This window comes from Polypterus senegalus, chromosome 11 (genome assembly GCF_016835505.1).
Source record: "Polypterus senegalus isolate Bchr_013 chromosome 11, ASM1683550v1, whole genome shotgun sequence".
NCBI classification, from domain to species: Eukaryota; Metazoa; Chordata; class Cladistia; order Polypteriformes; family Polypteridae; genus Polypterus; species Polypterus senegalus.
This window is the reverse complement of record NC_053164.1, coordinates 104,069,231-104,093,330: the sequence shown is the minus strand read 5'-3', so window position 1 is coordinate 104,093,330 and position 24,100 is coordinate 104,069,231. Positions and strand designations below refer to the sequence as shown.

The 24,100-nt window shown below is 37.3% G+C and overlaps 1 protein-coding gene across 4 annotated transcripts in view; it reads left to right on the top strand.

Annotated features, from left to right (window-relative positions):
* LOC120539398 (troponin T, fast skeletal muscle-like) overlaps positions 1 to 24,100 on the top strand; it is a 151,226-nt gene that overhangs the window by 92,440 nt on the left and 34,686 nt on the right. For 3 of the 4 annotated variants that reach the window (XM_039769416.1, XM_039769413.1, XM_039769412.1), the window contains 4 exons: positions 6,367 to 6,374; positions 11,741 to 11,761; positions 17,849 to 17,870; positions 19,779 to 19,839. In XM_039769416.1, coding sequence (XP_039625350.1) covers positions 6,367 to 6,374; positions 11,741 to 11,761; positions 17,849 to 17,870; positions 19,779 to 19,839 — 112 coding nt within the window. The remainder of the gene's footprint in view (positions 1 to 6,366; positions 6,375 to 11,740; positions 11,762 to 17,848; positions 17,871 to 19,778; positions 19,840 to 24,100) is intronic. The other variant, XM_039769415.1, reaches the window with a different exon arrangement.

Sequence of the window (24,100 nt, the reverse complement as noted above, 5' to 3'; positions counted from 1 at the left end):
AACTAACGAAGAATTTTCTCCCTGCAAGGTAGCATTCAAACCAATTTAAGACACTGCCAGAGAGGCCCACCCATTGACTAAGGCGATTTCTAAGAATATTGTGTTAACCTTTATTGTGTTCATGATTTATTCAGTGTACAATGTCATCCAATTTTTACCAAAATTACCAACTTATAGAATAAACCCAAAATACATCTTGCCCAAGAAAAAAATTGCTAGTTTGGATTTTTAGCTGTTGTTGTTCTCTCAGAGACATGTTATCACTAGCACCATGACCACAAAATTATGGCAGACCAACTTTGTGTGACACCATATTTGAACAGGAGACCCAGCTTCTATGGGAGAGTTAGTGGAGCTTTTTGGAACATCATTAAAACCAGCAGGTATAGGCTGGCTTTACAAGGTAGATTTAATTTCTAGCTGACATTATGGTTATAACATTTAGATTAGGCATAGCATGTCTGTCTGAAACACCTAACTGTCCACAGTTGACTGTCTCTTGAAAGAAATAAATGAAAGAGGCCAATGAAAGAAGGTCAGCCAAATATGAAGACTTAGTACATGAATAGCACAGGCAAAGATGGCAGGCTGTGTTCACCAATTTAGGTGAAATCCCAAATGGTAGTGATTTAATCATGAAACTGAAACTTACATTTTTGTAATTATTTCAGGGATGGTTCCTTCCTTGCGCTTGATGTCACCTGGGAAGGCTCCAGCCTGCACACTCCTGTAATAGAACAAGCAGGTTAATAAAATGGGTGACTAGTTAGTCTTTTATGAAAGTAACAAGCTTTCACTGTGCGTTTCCTTCATTCATTTTATTGGCAAAGCTGTTCCATAAAAAAACATCTAATTGTTCAATTTCCAAAAATTCTTCCAGATGTAGTGGAGCACATAATAAATAACAACCTATTGCAGAAAGAGTATGAGTGACAATAATAGATTCCATAAGAACACATATTTGTTTTAGTGAAACTCACTTGAGTCATTTATAAAAATATTAATAAAAACCTTTGAGGGAATCAAAATCAACTGAAAAGATCTATTATTAATCTACTCTCAAATCACAAGCACAATGTCAATTTTAAACATCTTATTTACACAATCTAATATTGCAGCATAACGTTGGCATTCAGTCTGATTGACAGCAGAGTGACTGACGCTGTGACCTGATGCTCATGTGTTTTGTTAATTGTGTGCACCAGATGGTGCTGTTCAACAAACACCAGCACACGCAGTTCTGGAGAGCACAAACCTCCGGCAGGTGGCATTTTATAGGGAATTTTTGTCTGGGTTTTCAGTATACACCTGTTTACAACAATCTGCCAAATTAAATTTTTGTGAAGTAGCCAATAATCTGTAAAATATATATATATATATATATTATCATAACATTACTTCATTAAAAGCTTGTATTTTTAGAATATTTTTATTTAGGTGACTTTAGATTCTGATTTTTACCCATCAGTTTCTTGTATTTGTACTGTTTAACTCCTACAATGCTACATTTTTGTTACCTATCTGTACTCTGGCTGAAAAGCCTCTCAGATGATATGCTTTAATAGATGCATACTGTATATATTTTGTGTAGCTCAAAACCAACTGATTAAATACATTGACTTGCACTATTGGACGACCTTTAATGGTTCTTCACATGAAAATAGTCATCCATCTGTCCTTTTCTTTTACAAAGTAAGTTTTCCATTAAGCCTTGTTTGCATGGAGCAGATGGCTAAGGCATAAAGTAGGAAGGTATCCATCCATTTTCCAACCCACTGAATCCGAACACAGGGTTGCGGGGGTCTTGTGGAGCCAATCCCAGCCAACACGGCAGGAACCAATCCCGGGCAGGGTGGCAACCCACCACAGGACACACACAAACACACCCACCCACACAACAAGCACACACTAGGGCCAATTTAGATACGCCAATGCACCTAACCTGCATGTCTTTGGACTGTGGGAGGAAACCGGAGCGTCCGGAGGAAACACACGCAGATACGGGGAAAACATGCAAACTCCACACAGGGAGGACCTGGGAAGCGAACCTGGCTCTCCCAACTGCGAGGCAGCAGTGCTACCACTGCGCCACCGTGCCGCCCGTAAGAAGGTACTGTTTGTCTTGACATAAGGCAGTCCCTCGCAGGTCACACTGCTGCTGCCACACACTAGCGCAGACTGGGCCAGTTTAGAGTCTAAAAGGTGTACATATTCTACAGTATATTGTGCTAGAAAGTGAAATCCCACATGGACACCAACAAGATTTAGGCAGTGGCCTTGCTGGGAATTTAACCTGATACCCTGTAAGGCTGCAGCATTAATTACTATGCCAATGTTTCATGACCAATAAAAACTTATTAGAAAAACATATTTTTGCATCAACCACTGTGTAGATTAATCATTTGATTTATTTTAAATGAAAACCTAACATAAAACATGTATGTACAGTGCATCTGGAAAGTATTCACAGTGCATCACTTTTTCCACATTTTGTTATGTTACAGCCTTATTCCAAAATGGATTAAATTCATTTTTTTCCTCAGAATTCTACACACAACACCTCATAATGACAACGTGAAAAAAGTTTACTTGAGGTTTTTACAAATTTATTAAAAATAAAAAAACTGAGAAAGCACATGTACATAAGTATTCACAACCTTTGCCATGAAGCTCAAAATTCCCCCTGATCATCTTTGAGATGTTTCTTCAGCTTAATTGGAGTCCACCTGTGGTAAATTCAGTTGATTGGACATGATTTGGAAAGGCACACACCTGTCTATATAAGGTCCCACGGTTGACAGTTCATGTCAGAGCACAAGCAAAGCATGAAGTCAAAGGATTGTCTCGAGGCACAAATCTGGGGAAGGTTACAGAAGAATTTCTGCTGCTTTGAAGGTCCCAATGAGCACAGTGGCCTCCATCATCCGTAAGTGGAAGAAGTTCGAAACCACCAGGACTCTTCCTTGAGCTGGCCGGCCATCTAAACTGAGTGATCGGGGGAGAAGGGTCTTAGTCAGGGAGGTGACCAAGAACCCGATGGTCACTCTGTCAGAGCTCCAGAGGTCCTCTGTGGAGAGAGGAGAACCTTCCAGAAGGACAACCATCTCTGCAGCAATCCACCAATCAGGCCTGTATGGTGGAGTGGCCAGACGGAAGCCACTCCTTAGTAAAAGGCACATGGCAGCCCGCCTGCAGTTTGCCAAAAGGCACCCGAAGGACTCTCAGACCATGAGAAACAAAATTCTCTGGTCTGATGAGACAAAGATTGAACTCTTTGGTATGAATGCCAGGCGTCATGTTTGTAGAAAACCAGACACCAGGCCAATACCATCCCTACAGTGAAGCATGGTGGTGGCAGCATCATGCTGTGGGGATGTTTTTCAGCGGCAGGAACTGGGAGACTAGTCAGGATAAAGGGAAAGATGACTGCAGCAATGTACAGAGACATCCTGGATGAAAACCTGCTTCAGAGCGCTCTTGACCTCAGATTGGGGCGACGGTTCATCTTTCAGCAGGACAACGACCCTTAGCACACAGCCAAGATATCAAAGGAGTGACTTCAGGACAACTCTGTGAATGTCCTTGAGTGGCCCAGCCAGAGCCCAGACTTGAATCCGATTGAACATCTTTGGAGAGATCTTAAAATGGCTGTGCACTGACGCTTCCCATCCAATGTGATGGAGCTTGAGAGGTGCTGCAAAGAGGAATGGGCGAAACTGGCCAAGGATAGGTGTGCCAAGCTTGTGGCATCATATTCAAAACGACTTGAGGCTGTAATTGCTGCCAAAGGTGCATTGACAAAGTATTGAGCAAAGGCTGTGAATACTGATGTACATGTGATTTCTCAGTTTTTTTATTTTTAATAAATTTGTAAAAACCTCAAGTAAACTTTTTTCATGTTGTCATTATGAGGTGTTGTGTGTAGAATTCTGAGAAAAAAAAGGAATTTAATCCATTTTGGAATAAGGCTGTAACATAACAAAATGTGGAAAAAGTGATGCGCTGTGAATATTTTCCGGATGCACTGTATAGCATGTGCAATGAAACACATTACAGACATAAACAAACTATATATATATGCATTGTGGTAAGCCAAACCCCCTGTACACAGCAGACATGACACCAAATATCCAAAGCACACACCTTTATTATGGTCTTCAATATTACACGGCACCTCACAATGCCCTAATCAGCCAACTCAGTCCCTTCTTTCCTTCAGTCTCTCAGTACTTCTGCCACTTTTACTCCTCTCAACCCATGCTCCGTCTTCTTCCTCCCAACTGGAGGGAGGCAGCCGCTTTTATAATAACTCGGATGTGCTCCAGTTGCTCTGTGACGATCTTCTGGCAGCACTTCCTGGTGTGGCGGAATATATATTGTAAGCTGGAAGGGTGATCGCACCCCAAGAGGACACAGATGCCCCTGGGTATACCCCTGAAACACACTCTGTCTTCACATTGCTCCTTACCCTTCTCACTTGCGCTATAACACGTGATAAACCTCTCGTGTGGCACTCCACTAACTTAAAAGCCTTGTGCAGCACCTGTCAGTTTTGGAATCGATTGTTTTGCTTTTATCTCTCTCTCTGACATTGTCTGCTCCTAGCGGAACTGACATCTCTGACTTGTCATGGAGCACGTTTAAGCTTTTGAAAAATAAACAAATGTTTGTTTGCAGTGTTTGAATAAAATTCCTGTTTTCTACAACTTCCTGTGTCTCTGTGCAAAATTTATACCCAAGCGTGACAAGATATATCATATATCACATATATATATGGTCCAGATCTAATTATGCAATTTTTATTACGTTATAACTTATTACGTTTATTGGAGTGTTATGGAGCAGGGCAAGGTGATAGTAGAGGGGGTGGAGTGATAAGCAGTTTCTCATGTGTAATAAGAATAGTTTGGAACTGAAGTGGGACAATGATGGAAAATTTGAAGGAGTTCAGTGGAAGTGGAATGTTAAAAATGTCATCATAAACACCTGACAGCGCAGCTGCATTGGTTTTCAGGTCTTTTAATAAAATGCCATAGAGTTGTGTTAATTCACATTATCATGATAAGCTGACAATTTGCAGCCTAATCAAGACTGCATTTAATTGATTGTCTGATTCTGTTCAACATTATTCTTCTGTGCCAGCTGTTCACATTTAATAAGCAGAAAGAGAAGAGTTTACTTATGATACAAGCATGCTTTCAAATAAGATTAATTCACCACATTACTTATCATGAAAAAATAATTGTTTACAAACACAAAGTTTGGCATCACAGCTACACACAACATACTGAAATCTCATTACTCAAGTCCCAAGTCGATGCAAGGCAATATATTGTACATGTACTAAAATGAAAATCCCTCTTCAAAATATAAGGAAATTAACATTTAAAAAATTATAAACTTTTGATAAGCAGAACATCAGCCAGCCGGACAACCCCATTGAATAAAAGGAAAACTAAAACGTTTGAATTACAGTATAATGAACAACAACTCAGCCAAATCAGCCTTAACAATAGCACTCAAAATAGACTATGTGTTGTCACAAAAACAACCATAAGACCTTGAGAAGGTTTGGGGCAGCCACCCGTATAATTATTCCCAGCTGCAAAATTGATTCCAAAGAACAGACATGTTCACACAACAGAGTCAAAAACAAAACTGATTCATTATACACAAGATGGCAGCTTAAAGGCCAGTAGAGGAAGTGGTGTCATCAGAACCAGAAATGATGTCGTTGGCTGCCCCAGAGCTGGGCGGGATTTCCCTAGAATGGTCTGCAAAAGATCAAGAGGGAGAATTAGTGCATTTCACCACCCCTGGTCCGGCATGGAATTACATGTACTCAAGCCCTTTAGTTGTCTCCTAAACATGCATGTGTGACAGTGTGCAGGTGGCACAGTGGTAGCGCTGCTGCCTTGCAGTAAGGAGATCATTTGTTTATTTCTGGGTCATCCCTGCATGGAAAGCACTTTGAGCAGTGAGATATAAAAGTAAAGAATTATTGTTATGCACTTTTCAGGGATCTCCTTCCACCTTGACATCTGGGTCCAGAATAAGATGCCGTTCTCTGGACACACCCCTTTTTAACTGGTCCTGACCAGGTGGCTTTCTTCAGGCTCCGTAGGCAGGATCATTTGCTTTCACTAGGGTTCTTGGTACTGCAGGTGAAGAAAAAAAGAAATTAAGTGCCTCCTGTCAATCCAGGGTGGTATCATTTACATTTCTTAAGCCCTGAAGGTGATCCCAAGTGCACATGCATGACATGTACTGTAACATTTTTGGTGTCTATGATGATTGCAAGAGGAATATTATTCTATGTATAATATTTTATTGCCAAAGTTAATGTTCTTTTAATTCATTTTGCAGAGACCAAGGTAAGGAGCTTTGACCTTCGGTGTCTAGTCTAATACACTGATTTGCTGAAGATATTTTTATTTCAGTTTTGTTCAACAAGGTAAGAATCTTTCTTTTACAGTTCAAAATCATTTCTTATGCAGCAGATTTTCAGATCACCCTTTCCTACTCTAATCCACAACATTACTTATCTACTACAGCAAAAGTAGCTAAAAGACTTTATTCATAAAAAATTAGAAGATGATTAATTTTTTTCATTCTTACAAAGATTACGTTGCAAAATTTTGCTCTCAGCAAAACCAAGTACTTATTAAAAATTGGCAGTTCAGCACTTGAACCACCATTAAATTTTAATGTCTTCTGTTTTCCAGCCAAAATTCAAAGAAATAATGGTACTTTTATCAGCATCATTAAAAATGGTCTGTTGTGAGTCATAGTGGATTGGTATACCATCCAAGGTCTGTGTTTTACAGATGGGTAGTGGAAGAAAACTCTGTATAAAATTAATATATGGATACTTTAAAACCTTGATTGCTGTACAACCATGCAGTGCAACAGTAAATGTGTTATGTAACATATTTTCAAGTCTTGTTTAACTGGACTCTCTTCAGATTACATGAGAGAGAAACTCAAATTGGAAACAGCAGGACGTTTGTGTTATTGCCCCTTATTTGTGTATATTACATTCTTGGCATATTAAGAAAATCAGTGCTGGTAACTTTTTAGATTTTATTTTATGTCTGTGCAGTGTCTTAAGATTGTTTTTCTTGTAAAATTCTATTGCTACATTTTATGAACCTACTTTCATCATTAGCTATTATACAGAGCAAAATTGTCAGTGTTAAATGAACTCTAATGGCATTAATGTAATATATACATACAAACATTTTTTCCCATTTATGCAGGTTAGGTTGTGATTTTGTGTAGGGTTCTACTGCGATAAAAGGACACAAGATAAGCAGGAAACTGTGATAGACACCAATCCATCATAGGTTCAACTCCTACACACAATACATGGACTGTGGAAGAAAAAATGAGAATTAAGGGGTCACATAATCATTTATGTGTAATATAGTTATTGCACATAACGTGCAATAAAGACTTTTATTTTGGGGTATGTAAACTAGTTAATGCTCTCGGCTAAAACACCTCATGTCTTTTAACCAATTAGAGTGAATACAAGCTAGTGAACAAATCCGAGTAAGCATTCATTCTACACTGTTATGTAAATTCAATTATCATAAAATATCGCTCTCTGTCTTTACTTTGCGACCTGCACATTATTCAGGTCCTCTTTCTTTGTTAAATTTATCAAGGACGTTGCTCTCTCAGAATAGCGCAGGACAAACTGGCGGTAATATGCCACCAATCTGAGAAAGGCTTAGATATTTGTCCCAAATAAACATTTGTTTTGGATGAAGCATGGCCTGAACCTTCTCTAAGTAATTCTCCCATGTGTTTGAATAGATGATGATGTCATCCAAGTAGGCGACACTATAGGAATTGTGGGTATGTAGCACTTTGTCCACCAGGCACTGGAACATTGTTGGAGCACTTTGTGACCAAAATGGGAGAACACAATATTGCCAATGTCCACTAGGGATACTAAACATAGTTTTGACCTTCGTGGAGTCCATTAAAGGAACTTGCCATTAACCTTTTGTCATGTCTAGGGCAGTCAAATATTTTGCCTTATCCAATCACTCGAGCAGGTAATCCTCTCAGGATAGGATAAGCATCAAACTGGAAGACTTGACTAAGCCGACGGAACTCCCATTGGGCATAGGAACCAAGACAATCGGGCTAGACCAGGGACTATGACTCTCCTCTATTAGGCTTACATTCAACATTTCCTTGATTTCAAGCCCCACTTCTAGTAGTTTTGCCTCCAGGAGTTGATAGGGCATTCCCTGATTATCACCCAGGGTTCAATTATGATATCATGCACAACCACAGAGGTCTGACCGGGCTTCTCGTTCACCACTACCGGCACTGATAGGATTACTAATTTCAGTTCCCTTCTTTGTTTGGCTGTTAAATTAGGGTCAAAGTTAAGTTCTTTTTTATGAATTAAAAGAGAGTTGGGCTGGCCAGAGTAAGGATCTTGGACCCTTTCCTTCCACAGTTTCAGCAAATTCACATGGTAAGCCTGCTTGTTCGGTTGACAGTTAGATTGTTTAACTAAATAGTCAACAGTCACCTTCTGCTCCTTTAACCTCATACAGGCCTTGCCAATGGGCAAGTAATTTGCAATGGGAGGTGGTAACATGGACCATGATACAGTCTTTAGGCCTGAATTCCCAAAGGATCCTGCCACAATAATAACATTGGGCTGTTCTGCCTGCACTTTTTCCATAGGTTATCTATTAGAGGCTTGTTTGGCACAAATTATGAAGGAGAGTAACTGATCCCAGTTTCTCCATTCCTCACTGACCATCTTACAAAGAATTTGTTTAAGGGTTTGATTAAACTGTCAGTTTGAGGATGATATATTGCAGTCTTTAAGTGCTTAATTTTGAGTAATTTGGTGACTTCCCTGAACGTTTCCGAGGTAAAAGGTGTCCCTTGGTCTTTTAAAACTTCTTTGGGGATGCTGACGCGCGCAAAGACCAGTACTAGTTCCCATATGATGTTTTTGGAAGTGGCTGTTCTCAGTGGGATAGCCTCAAGACATTGGGCATAATAATCTACTAGGATAAGGATGTACTTATATCCTCTAGCCTAGGGATCAAGGGACCTGACAATGTCCACCCCTATTCGCTCTAAGGGTCAACCAAAGGATTGGGAATCAGTGGAGCACGGTCCTTCCTACAATCAAAGCAAGTGTCGTCATAATTGATGAAGTAATTGTTGGACTGATACCACCAGGTTTCCCCATGAATACAGGTTAGATTGGTCCTTCTGCCAGTCCAACCGTGTACCTTTTTGCAGCAGTTGTCATAGTGGCACAGTTGTTGATGGGTAATTGGGGAAAAAAGTGGAGGTGGGAATGCCGTCATTCCCACAAATTAAACTATTTTGGATGCAGTTGATGGTTCAGGTATATTGTGTATAGCATCTGTGTTTGACTGTAATGGTGAAATACCATGTGCTGACAGGCAAAAACCAACAAAGTCTGCTGCTGATGCAGAAAAGGGGCACTTTCTGCATTCACAGTGAGCCCATTCTGGGCCAGATCAACAAACACTAAATTGAAGCATATATCATAAACATTATCTGAGCCATGCACTACTATGCTGTCCAGGTACACTACAACACAAGACATGTTTTGCAAGATGGTGCAGATGATTTTTTGAAAACAGCTAGGCGCTGAAGAGAGCCCAAAAGGCATCTGTGTATAATAGAAAGCTCCCATGTGGGTCATAAAAGCAGTTGAATTCCTGCTGTCAGGATGCAGAGGTACCTGTAAGTAGCCTTGTCGTAAATCAAGCTTGGTAAACACCGTTAAAAACTGTACTAAGTTCAGCTGTTGTTGGCCATGGATACAACCTGAAATTCTCCAAGAACTGCTGGAATCTGTAAATGGAGGACATTGAAGTCTGGATTGACCTGATTGGCCTGCTGCCATTGCAGCCCTCACCAGGAAAAGCAGCTGGCAAGATAAGAGATGTATTTGGTTTGAGCTATTATATGTAGATGCACATTTTGACCCACATGTCCAGAATTCACTCCAGAAGTGGTAAAAGCTTGCTTAGGGATGCCTAAAATGTATCTTATGTAAAACGTAAACTCTGCGACATCATTGAGGAGTTTAACTGATCTGCCCGCATCCACATATGTATGCGGCACTGCCAACGAGCATCTCCATTAATCACGGAGCTAAACACACTCACACACACACGCACCCAGTTGGTGCCTGCACCCTCTCTGGGGCGTGATTAATTATTATTATTTAGCCACCTATTGCTGGGCAATGAACCCGCTATACCCTATTGTTGTTACTGTGATACTAACAGAGTTTACATTGTAGGGGAACACTGCTTTACCCTTGAAATGACATGCTGCACCGGTTGTCTGTGGCAAAGTGGTGAGCTGGTAAATGGCATATAATTAGCTTAATCCGCCTGATGAAATAACCATTTCAGCCTTGCACACACAGTATGTATGTGATGTCTAATGAAAAGTGACAAACTGTGTGATGCTTGTCAGAAGTGTGTTTGAAGATTGCATATCCAGATATGATGTGATTTGTTTACTTAAAATATGTACAGTATATAGTAACATGAAATCACATGACCTAGGATCTTATTTAATTTTTGCTGGCGGCACCTTTCATGTTTTTGGTGAAACATTAAACTGGGATTTTAAAGACCACTGAATAATTTTTTTTTTTTTTCCACGTTGAGTGATTTTTATTGATATTAACAGCTGTTCTCCCATGATGCCATTTTACTTTTTTTTTATGAGATATGGAAAAATTGGGCACCTATGCTAAGGCTCGGTTCCCAGTTGCTAGGCCATGCCCAAGAAAGTCATGTCACACGATGTCACTAGCCTAATGCTATTTACAATGCTGTTATGCTGTGCTGTTTGTCCAAGAAACAGATTCACACAAACCTTATAGCTCTCATTTCATTGTTGTTGTTCTGATTAATGAATTACTGCTCTGGTTTCTGATTACGGTTCCCGCTTATGTTTCTTGGCTTAGTTTTGATGTCAGTACATTCTAATTAACATCATTCTGCCAAATAGATTTTCTGTATTTTACAGGAGCAAATTAAGATTTTAGTGCTCAGCAGACAATGAAGCACTTATGGGACCCCCTGATTACCATGGGGTACTTTGCAAATTGCTTAAAGGGTTTGAATTTACTTTGGGCATCATGATGTTTTCTGTTTTTGAATTTTATTAAAATGATAAATTCTATTAAATCAAAACAAGACATTTTATGCTAAGCCTATTGCTTTTCAAGAAGCAAAGCTACATCCTGGCAATATACTTGTTTGATTTTATATAAAAAACAAATGGAATAAATTTAATTTTTTTCCATTTTAAGGTATTCAGAAGTCAATTTTAAATAATATTAAATATTTATTTAAACTAATTAAAAAGACATTATCAATGTGGCTTCACATCTTTTAGATACCACTAATGAACCCCAGCACAGTCACTATCTATGTGGAGTTTGCATATTCCCACAGTGTCTGTGTGGGTTTCTTCTCCAAGTATTTCAGTTTTTCTCCCACCTTAGAGATTTTTAAGTGATATGAGCTGAAAGCACTAACAAAAAAATCTTTTACATTTTCCTTTAAGAAATATGGTCAAAAGAATCTTTATAATTTAAACCTTTTAATAATAAATATGTTACATGATATAGTAAATTTGCATACTCAAAAAGTTGAGTACCCCTATATTAAATTTGTTTTGTTTCTTTTTCAATGGGTAGTCTCTGCAGAAGCTGATGAAGGTAAAGTTTATCTAGTTCTTTTCTAAACATTTTGTTTTGTTGATGTATGATTTGTTCAGCACCTTTAGATGATTGCTTTGCTGATCTTTTTGCACACAAAAGTACCTTACAAACTAGCAGTGGTGCTTTCAAGGCTTAACACAGCATGCACAGTGCGTACACTGAAAGTTGAACAGAATATTTGGCGGTATCACTTTAATGATAACATTTAGCACATATCCCAAAGATGTTCTCAACGTGATAGTTTCTAAGAGCCGGTTTATACTTTACGTTTAGAACGCGTACGCGCACGCATCATGGTTGGCACATGTTCCCAGTGTTCATTTGATGTGTCTTCTGAGCACATCCTCAAAAATTAATGTGACATGTGCACAAGTTGTAGTGCCAGCAAAAAGTCGGGGGGTGAAGTGTGATAAAGTCGAAAGTGACGTCAGAGTATCTGTTCACTATCAGCATGTGACAGAAAGCTGCTATGCCGTTCCTACAGGAGCGATGTGCGTGCTTCGATGTTTGATTAATGCTTTGATGTGGTGAAGCAAAATGCTGACATACAAATAAATGCATTTGTGGAGCTTTTTTATTCAAGATTCACATATTCCCCATTTTAAAAGTCTCACATACCATCTTCTATGCTGTCTTTTTTTATTTGAGCCACAGAGAAAAGAATTAAGGACAAAGTGAAAAGGTCTATTTTGTGATTAAAGTGGAAATTTTTTCTTTAATCTTGAAATGTCCACTTTAACCACATAGTTTATTTTTTCATTAAAGTAGACCGTCGTAAACGTCATCTTGAAACCAACTCAGTTGTTAATCACTATTTTACAGATAAACTGTTAACTTCATTTAAATAATGAATACTGTTAATAATTACACATATGGGGGTGGCACGGTGGCAGAGCGGTAGCGCTGCTGCCTCTCAGGGAGTCACGTCCCCGGTATTCCCTGCCTGGAGTTTGCAGTTTTTCCTGGTGAGTTTGTATAGTGTGCTCCAGTTTCCTTCCAAAGACATGAAGGTTTGGGGATTTGGTGACACTAAAATGACACAAATGTATGTGTATGCTTGTGTTCACCTTGCAATGAGTTGATTCCTCATCCAGGGATTGTTTCTGTCTCGCATCCGATGCTTGCTAGAATGGGCGTGTCCCTGGATTGATGGATGTAATTATTAAACATCTTTTTCAGACATACAGTGGAACCTCGATTAATGAACGTCTCGGTACACGAAATCGGTTTACGACCAAAAAGTTTGCCAAACTTTTGCCTCGGTTCACGACCACACACTCGGTATACGAACAAGCCAGTTTCCCCTTAGGTCTGTACATGTTAAGTCTCTCCCTGTGCATTTCCTATGCAGCGAGCGAGCGAGCAAGAGAGGCAGAGCGCGACACACACACAGGTGCACGTGATATAGACACACACACACACACACAGGCGCGCAAGAGACACACACACACACAGGCGCTCCAGGCTCGCGAAAGAGACACACGCACACACGAAAGAAAGAGAGAGCGAGCGAGAGAGGGAGAGCGGGACGCATAAGGTAGAAAAGGCTTGTTTTTGTTTTCAGTTCTGCTTACAGCGATCAGTTTGTAGTGTGCATTGTGGCAATGTTACTTTTCTTGGTGGTTTATTTAATTACGGATTTTTCAAATGTTCATTTTTTTCCCTGTGCTTAAAACTCATTAAAAAAAAGTGTTTTTAGCAAGTGGTTCCTAGCACTATAGCGCAAACTCTTGCAGTGTTAGTTTTCTCAGTGTTATTCAATGTTTTTACATTTAGTTTACTATTACGCTGTGCATTCTATGGTGTAATTAACTATATTTGTGCTTAAAAACTAAAAAAATATATATTTACATACAGTTCGTATGGTCTGGAATAGATTAATTGTATTTACATACAATCCTATGGTGGAAATTGCTTCGGATCATGACTAAATCGGTTTACGACCAGAGTTTTGGAACGAATTATGGTTATGAACCGAGGTTCTACTGTATTGGGGCAAGGTGTCCTTGGAAATTAATGGATGTTTCAGGCAATTCACAACACAGCAAAGCCGAACGCTTTCTCTCCATGATGATATATACCTGGTGGAATCTTCCAGTTTTACATAAAGTACACGCACAAGTATTAACAGTACAACGCTTGCATATACAGTAGCATCCACTGGAGCATGCGTCGCATCGTGTGAAGTATAAACCCGGCCTAATTCTCTCCAGATGGAATTAAAAAAATAACCCATGAACATCTTGAGCATCTATTATGAACTATATGTAAAATAAGGCATCAATAAGCATGCAACATATATTTATAACTTCACTTCCGCTAAAGTACCCACAAAAGTAGCAGCGGAATGGAAGATATGACACGTGTGCTTTTTCCTGTTTTCGCTAAATCTTTGACAACAAGTAGTGCATCTGCTAAAAAGAAGCACCCTAAAGAAAAAACTCGACAGTGGAAGTAATAGAGAAGTCTGTCTTTCAACTATACAGGAGGTCTCAAAACAACACTGACACATGAAGCAACAAACACAAATGGACATTTATAGTTTTAATTCTATGCACCCAGCAGAGTTCTTGGCATTTAATAGTCTGTTGTTAAGCTGCTCAGCTTGTTCTTATTGTTATTTAGTTATTGGGCTTGTGTTAAAAGTTTGATTAACTCATTCTTTAATCAAAAACCTCTTCCCTGGTATTTATTTGCATTTTTCCTCATATAAAACTTAGCTTTTTTCAGATATCATTAGAGCTTTTTCTGGTCTCATTTTTTAGAAATTAAAATGTATTTTAAACCTAAATTGAGACTTACTGTATGTTTTTTTCATATATTCACTACATCTTGATGCCCTATTCTTATGGTTTTCTATATATTTTTAATTTTCTTATTTATTAATTTATTCTGATGACAGTCTAATTTATTCTAAATTAGTAACTGTTTCTTTTTTATGTATTTGCACATTGCAAATGTGCATTTGCAGCCCCGCCTGAAAAAGTGATGTGACAAATTATTATTTCCATCTGTATTTTTGCGTTCCTTACTCTGTTCCAACCTGTCAGTACTGAGCAAGTCACTTACAGTTAGCATTTTTTTAAATTCTTCTGTTTCTAATTTCTTTTACAAGGTGACACTGCTGTAATTATCAAAATATATATCTATTTTAAGTTATTTTGACATAAAAACACAATTAACGTTGAAACAACACCATCAGATTATTTCTTTTAAATAGAGACATAATGTGTCTCGGGAATTGTTGTCATCATTCACCTATTTTATGATAATCTTACTCAAAATTAACACAATTTTATATACAGTATATGTCATGCTCTTTTTCACTCTACAGTACTCAGTTGTATTAAGTGGATTTCATTTAAATTAAACAGGTTTTATTTACATGACTATCCATTATTTGTATAACTATGATATTTAGTAAACACAGCCTTCCCTTTTTGTATTGTGACCCGTAAACCTCAGTACAGTTAAAGAATAAAATATTTTTAGTAATAGAATTTTTGATACATTTTGTAATACGCTGGCAAACCCACCCCACATAACAAAAGCTTTTTTTTCTTCTTTGCTAATGCAACATGACTGCTAACTAACTGTAGGACTGTTCAGAAAGTGCAATCAATGAAAATAAATCATTTTCACTATACACATTATTGTGTGAATCATTGCCTGTTTTCATAGAACTTTTCTTGTTTTATTGCATATGTTGATAAAATGTATGTGTTCATTTTAATGGACCACCTTAAGTAGTTGAACTTGAACATATTCATTTAACTGATAATATGCGAAGTCCTTAGGTTTGAGTAAATAAAATCATTTTGCAGCTACACAACAACAATACCAACTTGCTGTGAACAGACACTAACCTCAGACCCAACCACACAACACAATACTGGGTTCAAATGTAAAATCTTCTTTAGTATTTTTAATTCCACCATTCTCCCAATTCTCTTCCTTAATAACACAATTATCAAAACAACTCTTTCATTTTCTTCCACACCTCCCTTGAAGCCTCCTCCACACTCGTCCCAGCTCTGACTACTCTGACAGGAAACTTGTCTTCTTTTATGCCAGATCCAGGAGCACTTCTGGTGCCTCAGCATTGCACACTGGAGGCACTTCCAGGTCAGGTGAAAGTCTATTAAAGATCAATCAATCAACATTTATTTATATAGCACATATTCATACAAAAAAATGTAGCTCAAAGTGCTTTACAAAATGAATAGAGAAATAGAAGACACAATAAAAAATAAACATAAGTCAACATTAATTAACATAGAATAAGTAAGGTCCGATGGCCAGGGTGGACAGAAAAAACAAAAAAAAACTCCAAAGGCTGGAGAAAAAAATAAAATCTGTAGGGGTTCCAGACCACGAGACCGCCCAGTCCCCTCTGGGCAATCTACCTAACATTAGTCAAACAGTCCTCTTTGTATTTAGGGTTTTCATGGAAGGACCTGATGATGATGGTCACGTAGACTTCTGGCTTTCAGTCCATCAATGTTGGTGCATCATGATGCTTTGAGTAGGTGGTGGTGGCGCAGGCCGCCACCACAAAGAAACCGGAAAAAGAAACAGAAAAAGAGAGTAGGGGTCAGTACGGATTTTGGAGCCACTGTGAATAATTATTATGAAGATTATTATGAAGATGTCATATCGATACCTTATAGCTCCCCCTGGTGGCAACCAATGACCCAAACAGGACTGTCCCATAGGACTACAAATACCAGGCTGCCCTGTGGATACTCCTATGGGTGACAGACGCCTCTTGTCCTTCAGTTGTGGCTTCCTTTTCTGGCTGGAAGTCAACCTCTGTCCCACTCAGGATGGCTGTCTGTCCCCCATGACACTCACATTGGACTAATGGTAAAACAGCAGCAAAACATTTATTACAAATTAATTATTATTGCATTTTAACTAATAAATGATTTCATAATTAATCATCTACGCTGGGCTGGCACCCTTCCCGGGGTTGGTTTCCTGCCTTGCGCCCTGTGTTGGCTGGGATTGGCTCCAGCAGACCCCCGTGACCCTGTGTTAGGATATAGCGGGTTGGATAATGGATGGATGGATAATTAATCATACTAGTTAATGATTAATTTTACAAGTCACGTAAAACCTGTTGACAGATTAGACAACTAGATTAAATAGATTAGATAACTAGATTAAACAATTTCAATATTTACATTTTTTCAGTGTATATGAACTTTTCTTGGTTAATCAATAGTTTTTTTTGTGTGAAATACTGTTCTTTTTTTTGTAATGGGATTTTAAGATGCACATACTGTACCTCTTGATCATGTTGTTAAGCACCCTGTCTGTTCTATACAAGTAGGCTCTTGGAGAACTCTTAAAAAATCTCAGCTATACTTCGTCTTCAAAACAGAGCCTTGCAAATGTGTGGTTTTCACAATCCCAAAACTAGATGATCATAGCTGAACCCACTCCAGACTGCAGAGATACACGTATCTTTTGCCCATTTAGACCATGACAAAAATTAATCAAAAATGACACATGAAAGAGCCAGGAAATGTTGCTTTCTTAGAACTTGGATTGAATCTTGTGCAACACTTTCTCCTCTACTGCCTTAAATGAACTGTTTATTGTTTTGAAATATGTAAACTTTCTAATGCCATATTCATCTCCTTTATTTTCAGTAAATTATTATTTGGCCTCCGCAGTGGTACATTGATTGCAATGCTAATGAAAAATAGGAGTCTTTAATTAATGCAGCCTGTGAATGGCACACCAGAAATGTATAAATAAATATCTGAATAATGTATAGTGATTTTGTTGGTTTTTTAATCAAGTTGCCTTTGTAATCCATTTACTTTTATTCCTTTTCTCTTTGGAAGTTCAGATGGCAGCAAAAACTTCAGTGAGTGAAAGAGTATCAATGTTGTGTATTTGCCCTGTGGAAGAGATTATCATATGTAAAAATGCTTTTGTAGATGGCGCACTAAGATTGTGTATCAATATTATGTAAAGCAAGAGTTGTTTATCTATCTGCTACTGAAGTTGTTGTTTTTTAAAAAATATATAGTACAGAATAATTTCCCTTTCTTTTCACATGTTCATTTTTAGATGAAGCAAAACCCAAACCAAAGTAAGTATCAACTTTTCGATTTTCTATCATATAGTATTTTGTTTTTATGGTATGTTACAATAATTTTCTTTTTATCTTACCATATTTTAATGAGGCAATGTGGAGAAAAGCAATTAAAAGTCATTCCGTTGTATTTTACACTATTTGGAAAAGTATTATGTGCCTAGGAGAGCAAATTCGTTTTCTTTTCTCAGCGTCAAATAATCAAATTATTACACTTAACAAAAATGAAAGCCTGGTAACATAATGTAAATATGTAGGAATAATTATTTCTTGTCTGATCTTACTATAGGTTGGCATTGGGGTGAGTGCTAGTGTTTCATGGAGCCAGTGTCCTGGGTTCAAACTCCATACCCAGTCGCTCACTGTTATAGAGTCTGCACACTCTCCCAGTGTCTGTACTGGGTTTCCACCCACACCCTCACACATGAAAGTTTAGTAGATTGGTGTTTCCCAACTGGTCCATGTTTAAGTGGACTGTGTAACAGACAATGAAACAGACTGGCATCTTGTCCAGTGCTGTTTCCATTCCTCATATCTCCAGTGCTGCTTAGATAGGCTTCAGCCCCCTTGACACTGAATTGCATTATGTAAAGTACATATTAAGAATTTTATTTTATGTATAGCCTTACTATCACATAATAATATAGAATTCTGTGTGCAAACTATTTGAAATAACATATTTGTAAAGTTAAGCAGTATTAGCTGGTTGACAATTAGGACCATTTTGTGGGGAGAGTTGATGAAAAGAATGTTGCTGCTTCCATGAAAGAACTTCAGATAGCATATGGAGCCGACAAAACTTTACCTCAGCAGCTCTAATAACAAACATTTGGATAAATTAGTTAAATACCAACCCCATGACATCTTTGTGGAGTTTGTATAACCTTCATATAGCCATACAGATTTTTTTTTCTGCATTCATCAACTGCCTCACACATCCCAAAGGCGAGTGTATTAATTAGGTTTACTGCTGCCTCATCCAGGGCTTTTCTTGTACCTGATGCTGACAAGTTTTTCACTACTCCCATCTCCTGTTTCTTTACAAATCACGTAATTCTGAAGCAGATCATGATTCTGGACCCCAGGAGGAGCATGCCATAGTTTTAAAAATGTTCTGGGTAACAAGGTCAGGACATGCAGCTTCCTGGTGTAATGTGATGGCAATGAGATTCTGTGACTATTCATAAAATGGCTGCTAGTTAAAAAAAAAAAAGTCTCAAAATGGCAGAAACTTTGGTAAAAAAAAGAGTCAGAAAATAATAATGTGCCATAAAAATCATTTCAGATATCAAAATAAATAACAATAATCTATTTTAACAGTCCCAAAGCTATTATTTTTACAACAATAGATAAAATCATTAGTAACACCTTTTTCGGCCTGAAATGTTTATCTTCTCAACCAAATGGATGTGATTAGCCTTTGTCGTCTGAAGTAGCACAGCCAAGAAGCAAGAAACAGAAGATTTAAATATGAAAATCTGTTTTATCTATGTTTTAAAGACAAACTGATGAGGAAGGCACATATTTTGAAAATATGAAGAAAACCTTTCAAACTTAGAAACTGGAGTGTGATGTGTTTAAATATCATCTAATTTTTCAAGTGGAAATCTACAGCACATGTACCGTGTGTTACTTCACAACGACTTATTTCTATAGGGCATGTGAGAAGGGCCAGTGCTGTTGTAAGGAATACAAAATCTCAACTTTCTCAAGTAAGCTTCTTACTGAGTGCACCTCCTTTTTGGGCAGGTCATGATGGAAAATGTGAGCATTTATTTGTTAAATTACAGAGTTAATAGTGAACATTTGATTTACCAAAAGGGATAAGAAAAACCACTTAATTCATAAATTAAGTTTACTCACCACAATCTGAAGTTTTTGTCTGTCATCTTGTTTTTTTATTAGGATTTTTGTGCCAAATATTACAATGCCTAAATTGCCAGAAGGAGAAAAAGTTGATTTCGATGTAAGTTAGTCATTTTTTTTTTCTCATCAGTTAAATATTGTCAAATTCAGAGCAAAATGCTCAGTATATTGCTTGTGGTTTACGTTTATTAAGAGCTTCACTAACAATTTTTTTTACATCTGTTGTAAAATACCCATTAATCAGTGGTTCACGTTAGCTTTCCAATTGGAGAAACTTCAAATACATAAACTGAATAAAATGAATTATAATCAGGGAGATGCTGTGTAGAAATGGAAAGCATGTGTATTTCTCATTTTTTAAAAAATGTGTATTTCTAATGAGCCTGTGAAATGCGAACTTAATAGTTAAAGAAGCATCCAGTTTTTATATGTGTAAGAAAACGCTTAATCAGAACATTGATGTAAGACTTTTTATATGATTGGCTAACTTTATAATGCAGTTTTTGAAATCTGTGGAAGTAAGCTGCTAGATACTGTAACTATACAGTAGCATCAACCTATAATGTGCTTTTAAAATAGTTTGTTTAGGAAAAATAGGATTTATTAAAACATTTGTGTGTAAAAGTGGAAAATATGTGATAGTATGAGAAAACCATGTTCTTCTAAAAACATATGGCTAATGGGGTTAAGGCTGTCCATTTCCCAACCCATTAAAAGCTTACCATTCAAAGAAACTATTCAGTTTATGATAACAATAGAATGAAAAATTGCAATGTACTGCTGATTTAGTTTTTTCTCCAATAACAGTGGTAATATTTGACTTGTTTCCATTTTTAATCACTTGGGGGTTACACATGTATAGCATAGTGGTACTGTGGTTAGAGCCTCTCGTTTATAGTTCCAGAGATTGGGTTCAAATCTTTGTCCAGGCCAAGTTTATATGGAGTTTTCATATTCTCCATGCTTACTTCATTTTTTTTCCCCACATCCCAAAGGTGTACCAGTTAGTTTAATTAGTGACTGTAAATTGACCCGATTGGTTCGAGTGGGCCCTGTGATCTTATCATAATAGGCTCTTGCTCCCTCTGAACCTCCCTAGAAAAATGAATGTACGGATAGGCTACAAATTTGGATTGCTTTAAATGTAAATAGTTTGCATCACTTTATATTTGTATATTTATATCCAGTTTAGCAGCTCTTAGCACTCTTAACGCTATAAAAAATTGATTAGCCTTTTCAAATTATATATAAAAAAAAAGTTATACAACAAAGTAACATATTTCAGTTAATTACACGTATTATTGTTAATTACATTATTTCTTTTCAAGGCTAATAAAATATTTACAGACTGATACTAGATGGTTTATAATGAATAACCAAGCTAAAGTATGACAAAGTATTCTATACATATTATCAGTATTATTGAAGAAAACATTAAAGCTCATATTTAAAGCATTAAGGATGTCCTCATATGCCATAATGGTGGCATAGAAGCTGGACATGACATGGGTGTGACCATGAGATTTTATACAGTGATAGACCAGTAGTTTTGTGAGGGGTACCCCTTGATTGGCATTAACGCTAGCAGTAGACTAGATACACATTTTAATTGGGATTCTGCTTCCATCTTGGCTAATTTGTTTTGATGCCCAATGCACATGTTTTTTCCTTTAATTTTGTCTTCTAATTACAATTTTGTATCGTTGGAACTCCACATTAATATAATTTATATGAGGCTTTTTATAACTGAAGAAGGAAATACTAATATATAATTACAAGGCTTTAACCTTCAATAAAAGTAAATACACAGTGCAAATATATGATGTGCCAGAACATTCCTGTCCCTGTCTGGTAAATAAGTCTGGAGGACAAGTACAGTAGATACTGACCTTACAAATGGACAAATAGATGATTCACAAACGAAAAAATGAAAACTATACCATATTTGTTTCTTGCATAACTGCCAGGTGTTTCAATTTGCAATTACTTATAAACTTAAAATAATACTAAATAAGGCATAAAAAAATACATTACTCCATAGTACATTTCTTTGGTATTTATTCTGTTGTGTGGGCCAAGACAACTTCTCCAGTTCCAAAGTAGATGCTTCGCTCAAATTCACACTTTTCATGTTACAAACTCAGACTGCATTCTCTGCTTGTAGGGGCTATGCAGGCGGTAGATTCTATAAATTGATTAAATATCCATATTGTAAGTGAAGTGCCCATTTACTCTATCAGATGAGGTTTCATCAAATGAGAAAACCTTATCTTTGAGGTTGGTAAAAAAGTGACAAGTGACACTGAATAATGAGGGATATGATACAAAAAGGGATCATGTTTGACTCAAAGCAATGATCATCTCTTTTAACAAAAAAAACCCACTAGACTTGCAGCTTTTATAATTGTGACATGTAGCATGTTATGCAATAAAATGTTGACATGATAATATTTTAGACACAGATGTGCAGGTTAGGTGGATTGGCGATTCTAAATTGGCCCTAGTGTGTGCTTGGTGTGTTTGTGTGTGTGTCCTGCTGTGGGTTGGCACCCTGCCCAGGACTGGACCCTGCCTTGTGCCCTGTGTTGGCTGGGATTGGCTCCAGCAGACCCCCGTGACCCTGTGTTAGGATTCAGCGAGTTGGAAAATGGATGGATGGATGTTTTTTCTTATGAAATGAACTTAATTTCTTTGTATCTTTAATAAATTAAGAAACAATAGGCAATATTCAGTTAATTCATGTAAGGCATTTATCAGACATTTTCTAGCAATCATGCAATGTGTAAAAAACTTTTATCTAACAATAAATTAATACTGTTGTCAGTTAAATACAAAAGAGGCTCTTTGTAATTATAAAAAGTGTAAAACATTAACTAAAAGGAAGCAATTAACTGAGAAGAAAAGTGTGAGCAAATTTCAATTCTTTTGAAGATGTTTCTTTTCATTGTCTATTCATAACTTCATCCTCTTAAAATTGTAATTGTTGTGTGCCTTTATATCACCAAGGAATTCAAACAAATAAAAAGACCACAGCATAAAAGGCAATTTTTTTTACTTTACTTTCTCAGGAATTTACTATCTATTAGCAGAAGTGTAACATAAGTACCCATAAAACTGAAGAACTATATATACACAAGCTAAAATAATAAAGCGTGGCTGCTCTTTAGGGTCCTAATCATTTGTAACTCAAAACAGCCTGCCACACAGGATGGCTCCCCATTCCTCTTTGCCAAATTCCCTATTGATAATTTTTGCTTTTCCTTTCTTTCTCTTTCCCGTCCTTCCTCCTTTAGTCACCTCCATATTCTAGATTCAGCATACTTTAGTGGGAGCAACCAAAGATACTCTATTCAGGGATCAGAGATTCCACACTTGCACCTAAGGAAGTTATATGGTGGTGTGAGCCTTTGCTCTAACCTCAGCTGCCTGCTCTACTAAAGCTGTGGGCAGGCCATTACTGCAGTCACTGTCAAGTCTTGACACTATTTCCTTGACCTCAGCAAGGCTATCACATTTAGATTAACAGTTGTTTTTCCACATACATTTACAGTAATGCTAAATGAAATGTCCTCAGTTTTTATCATCCTAATATACAGTATGTCTCTAGTTAATCTGTCCTTTGCCTTACTTGTCATGTCCAGCCAAAGTAAGATTTAAAAAAGGTTTTATCTCTTTACTGCACAAAGAATGTAGTGGCTTTGAAATCCATGTCTAGTTTGATTTTATATTTAGTTATCCCAGTATGTGAAAATATAGAACTCAATGACTGTATATATATATAGCACGTCTGTAAAAGTTTTTTCTCTTTTAAGCATTCCTTATAATCATTCCTCTCTACAGAGTCCTAAACATACTGATCTTTAGGTATTTAAGTGGAAAACCAGAATGTCCAGAGGAAAACCCACACAGACGACAACCAGCACAGGATTTCAGTCCAAGGCACTAATTACATGAACTACCTAGGCAAACGACAAAGGTTAAAGAAATATCTTTGATTTGAGTTTAGCTTTTCCAAACAAGGAGACGAGATGTTTCAAAAATGAAAAATAAATAAAATACTAAAATCTAAAGTCAAATTCTCTTTTTACAATATAATCCATATACTACAAAAAACATCTCTTAATAAACGGTGAACTATTCTAGCAGGTACCACCCTATCAAATGTCAGGAAACTGATCACATGACTCTTCAAGTAAGTGGTAAAGGAGCTGAAAAAGACATGTTAACTTGCCCATCAAGGGACAGTCAATTTAAATGTAGGAACTGAGTGATTTTTAACTTGGTTAATTAATCATCAGTGCTACCTTTGGTTATATTTGTAATTAACCAAATAATCTGGCAAGTCTCCTCCTTTAGTTACT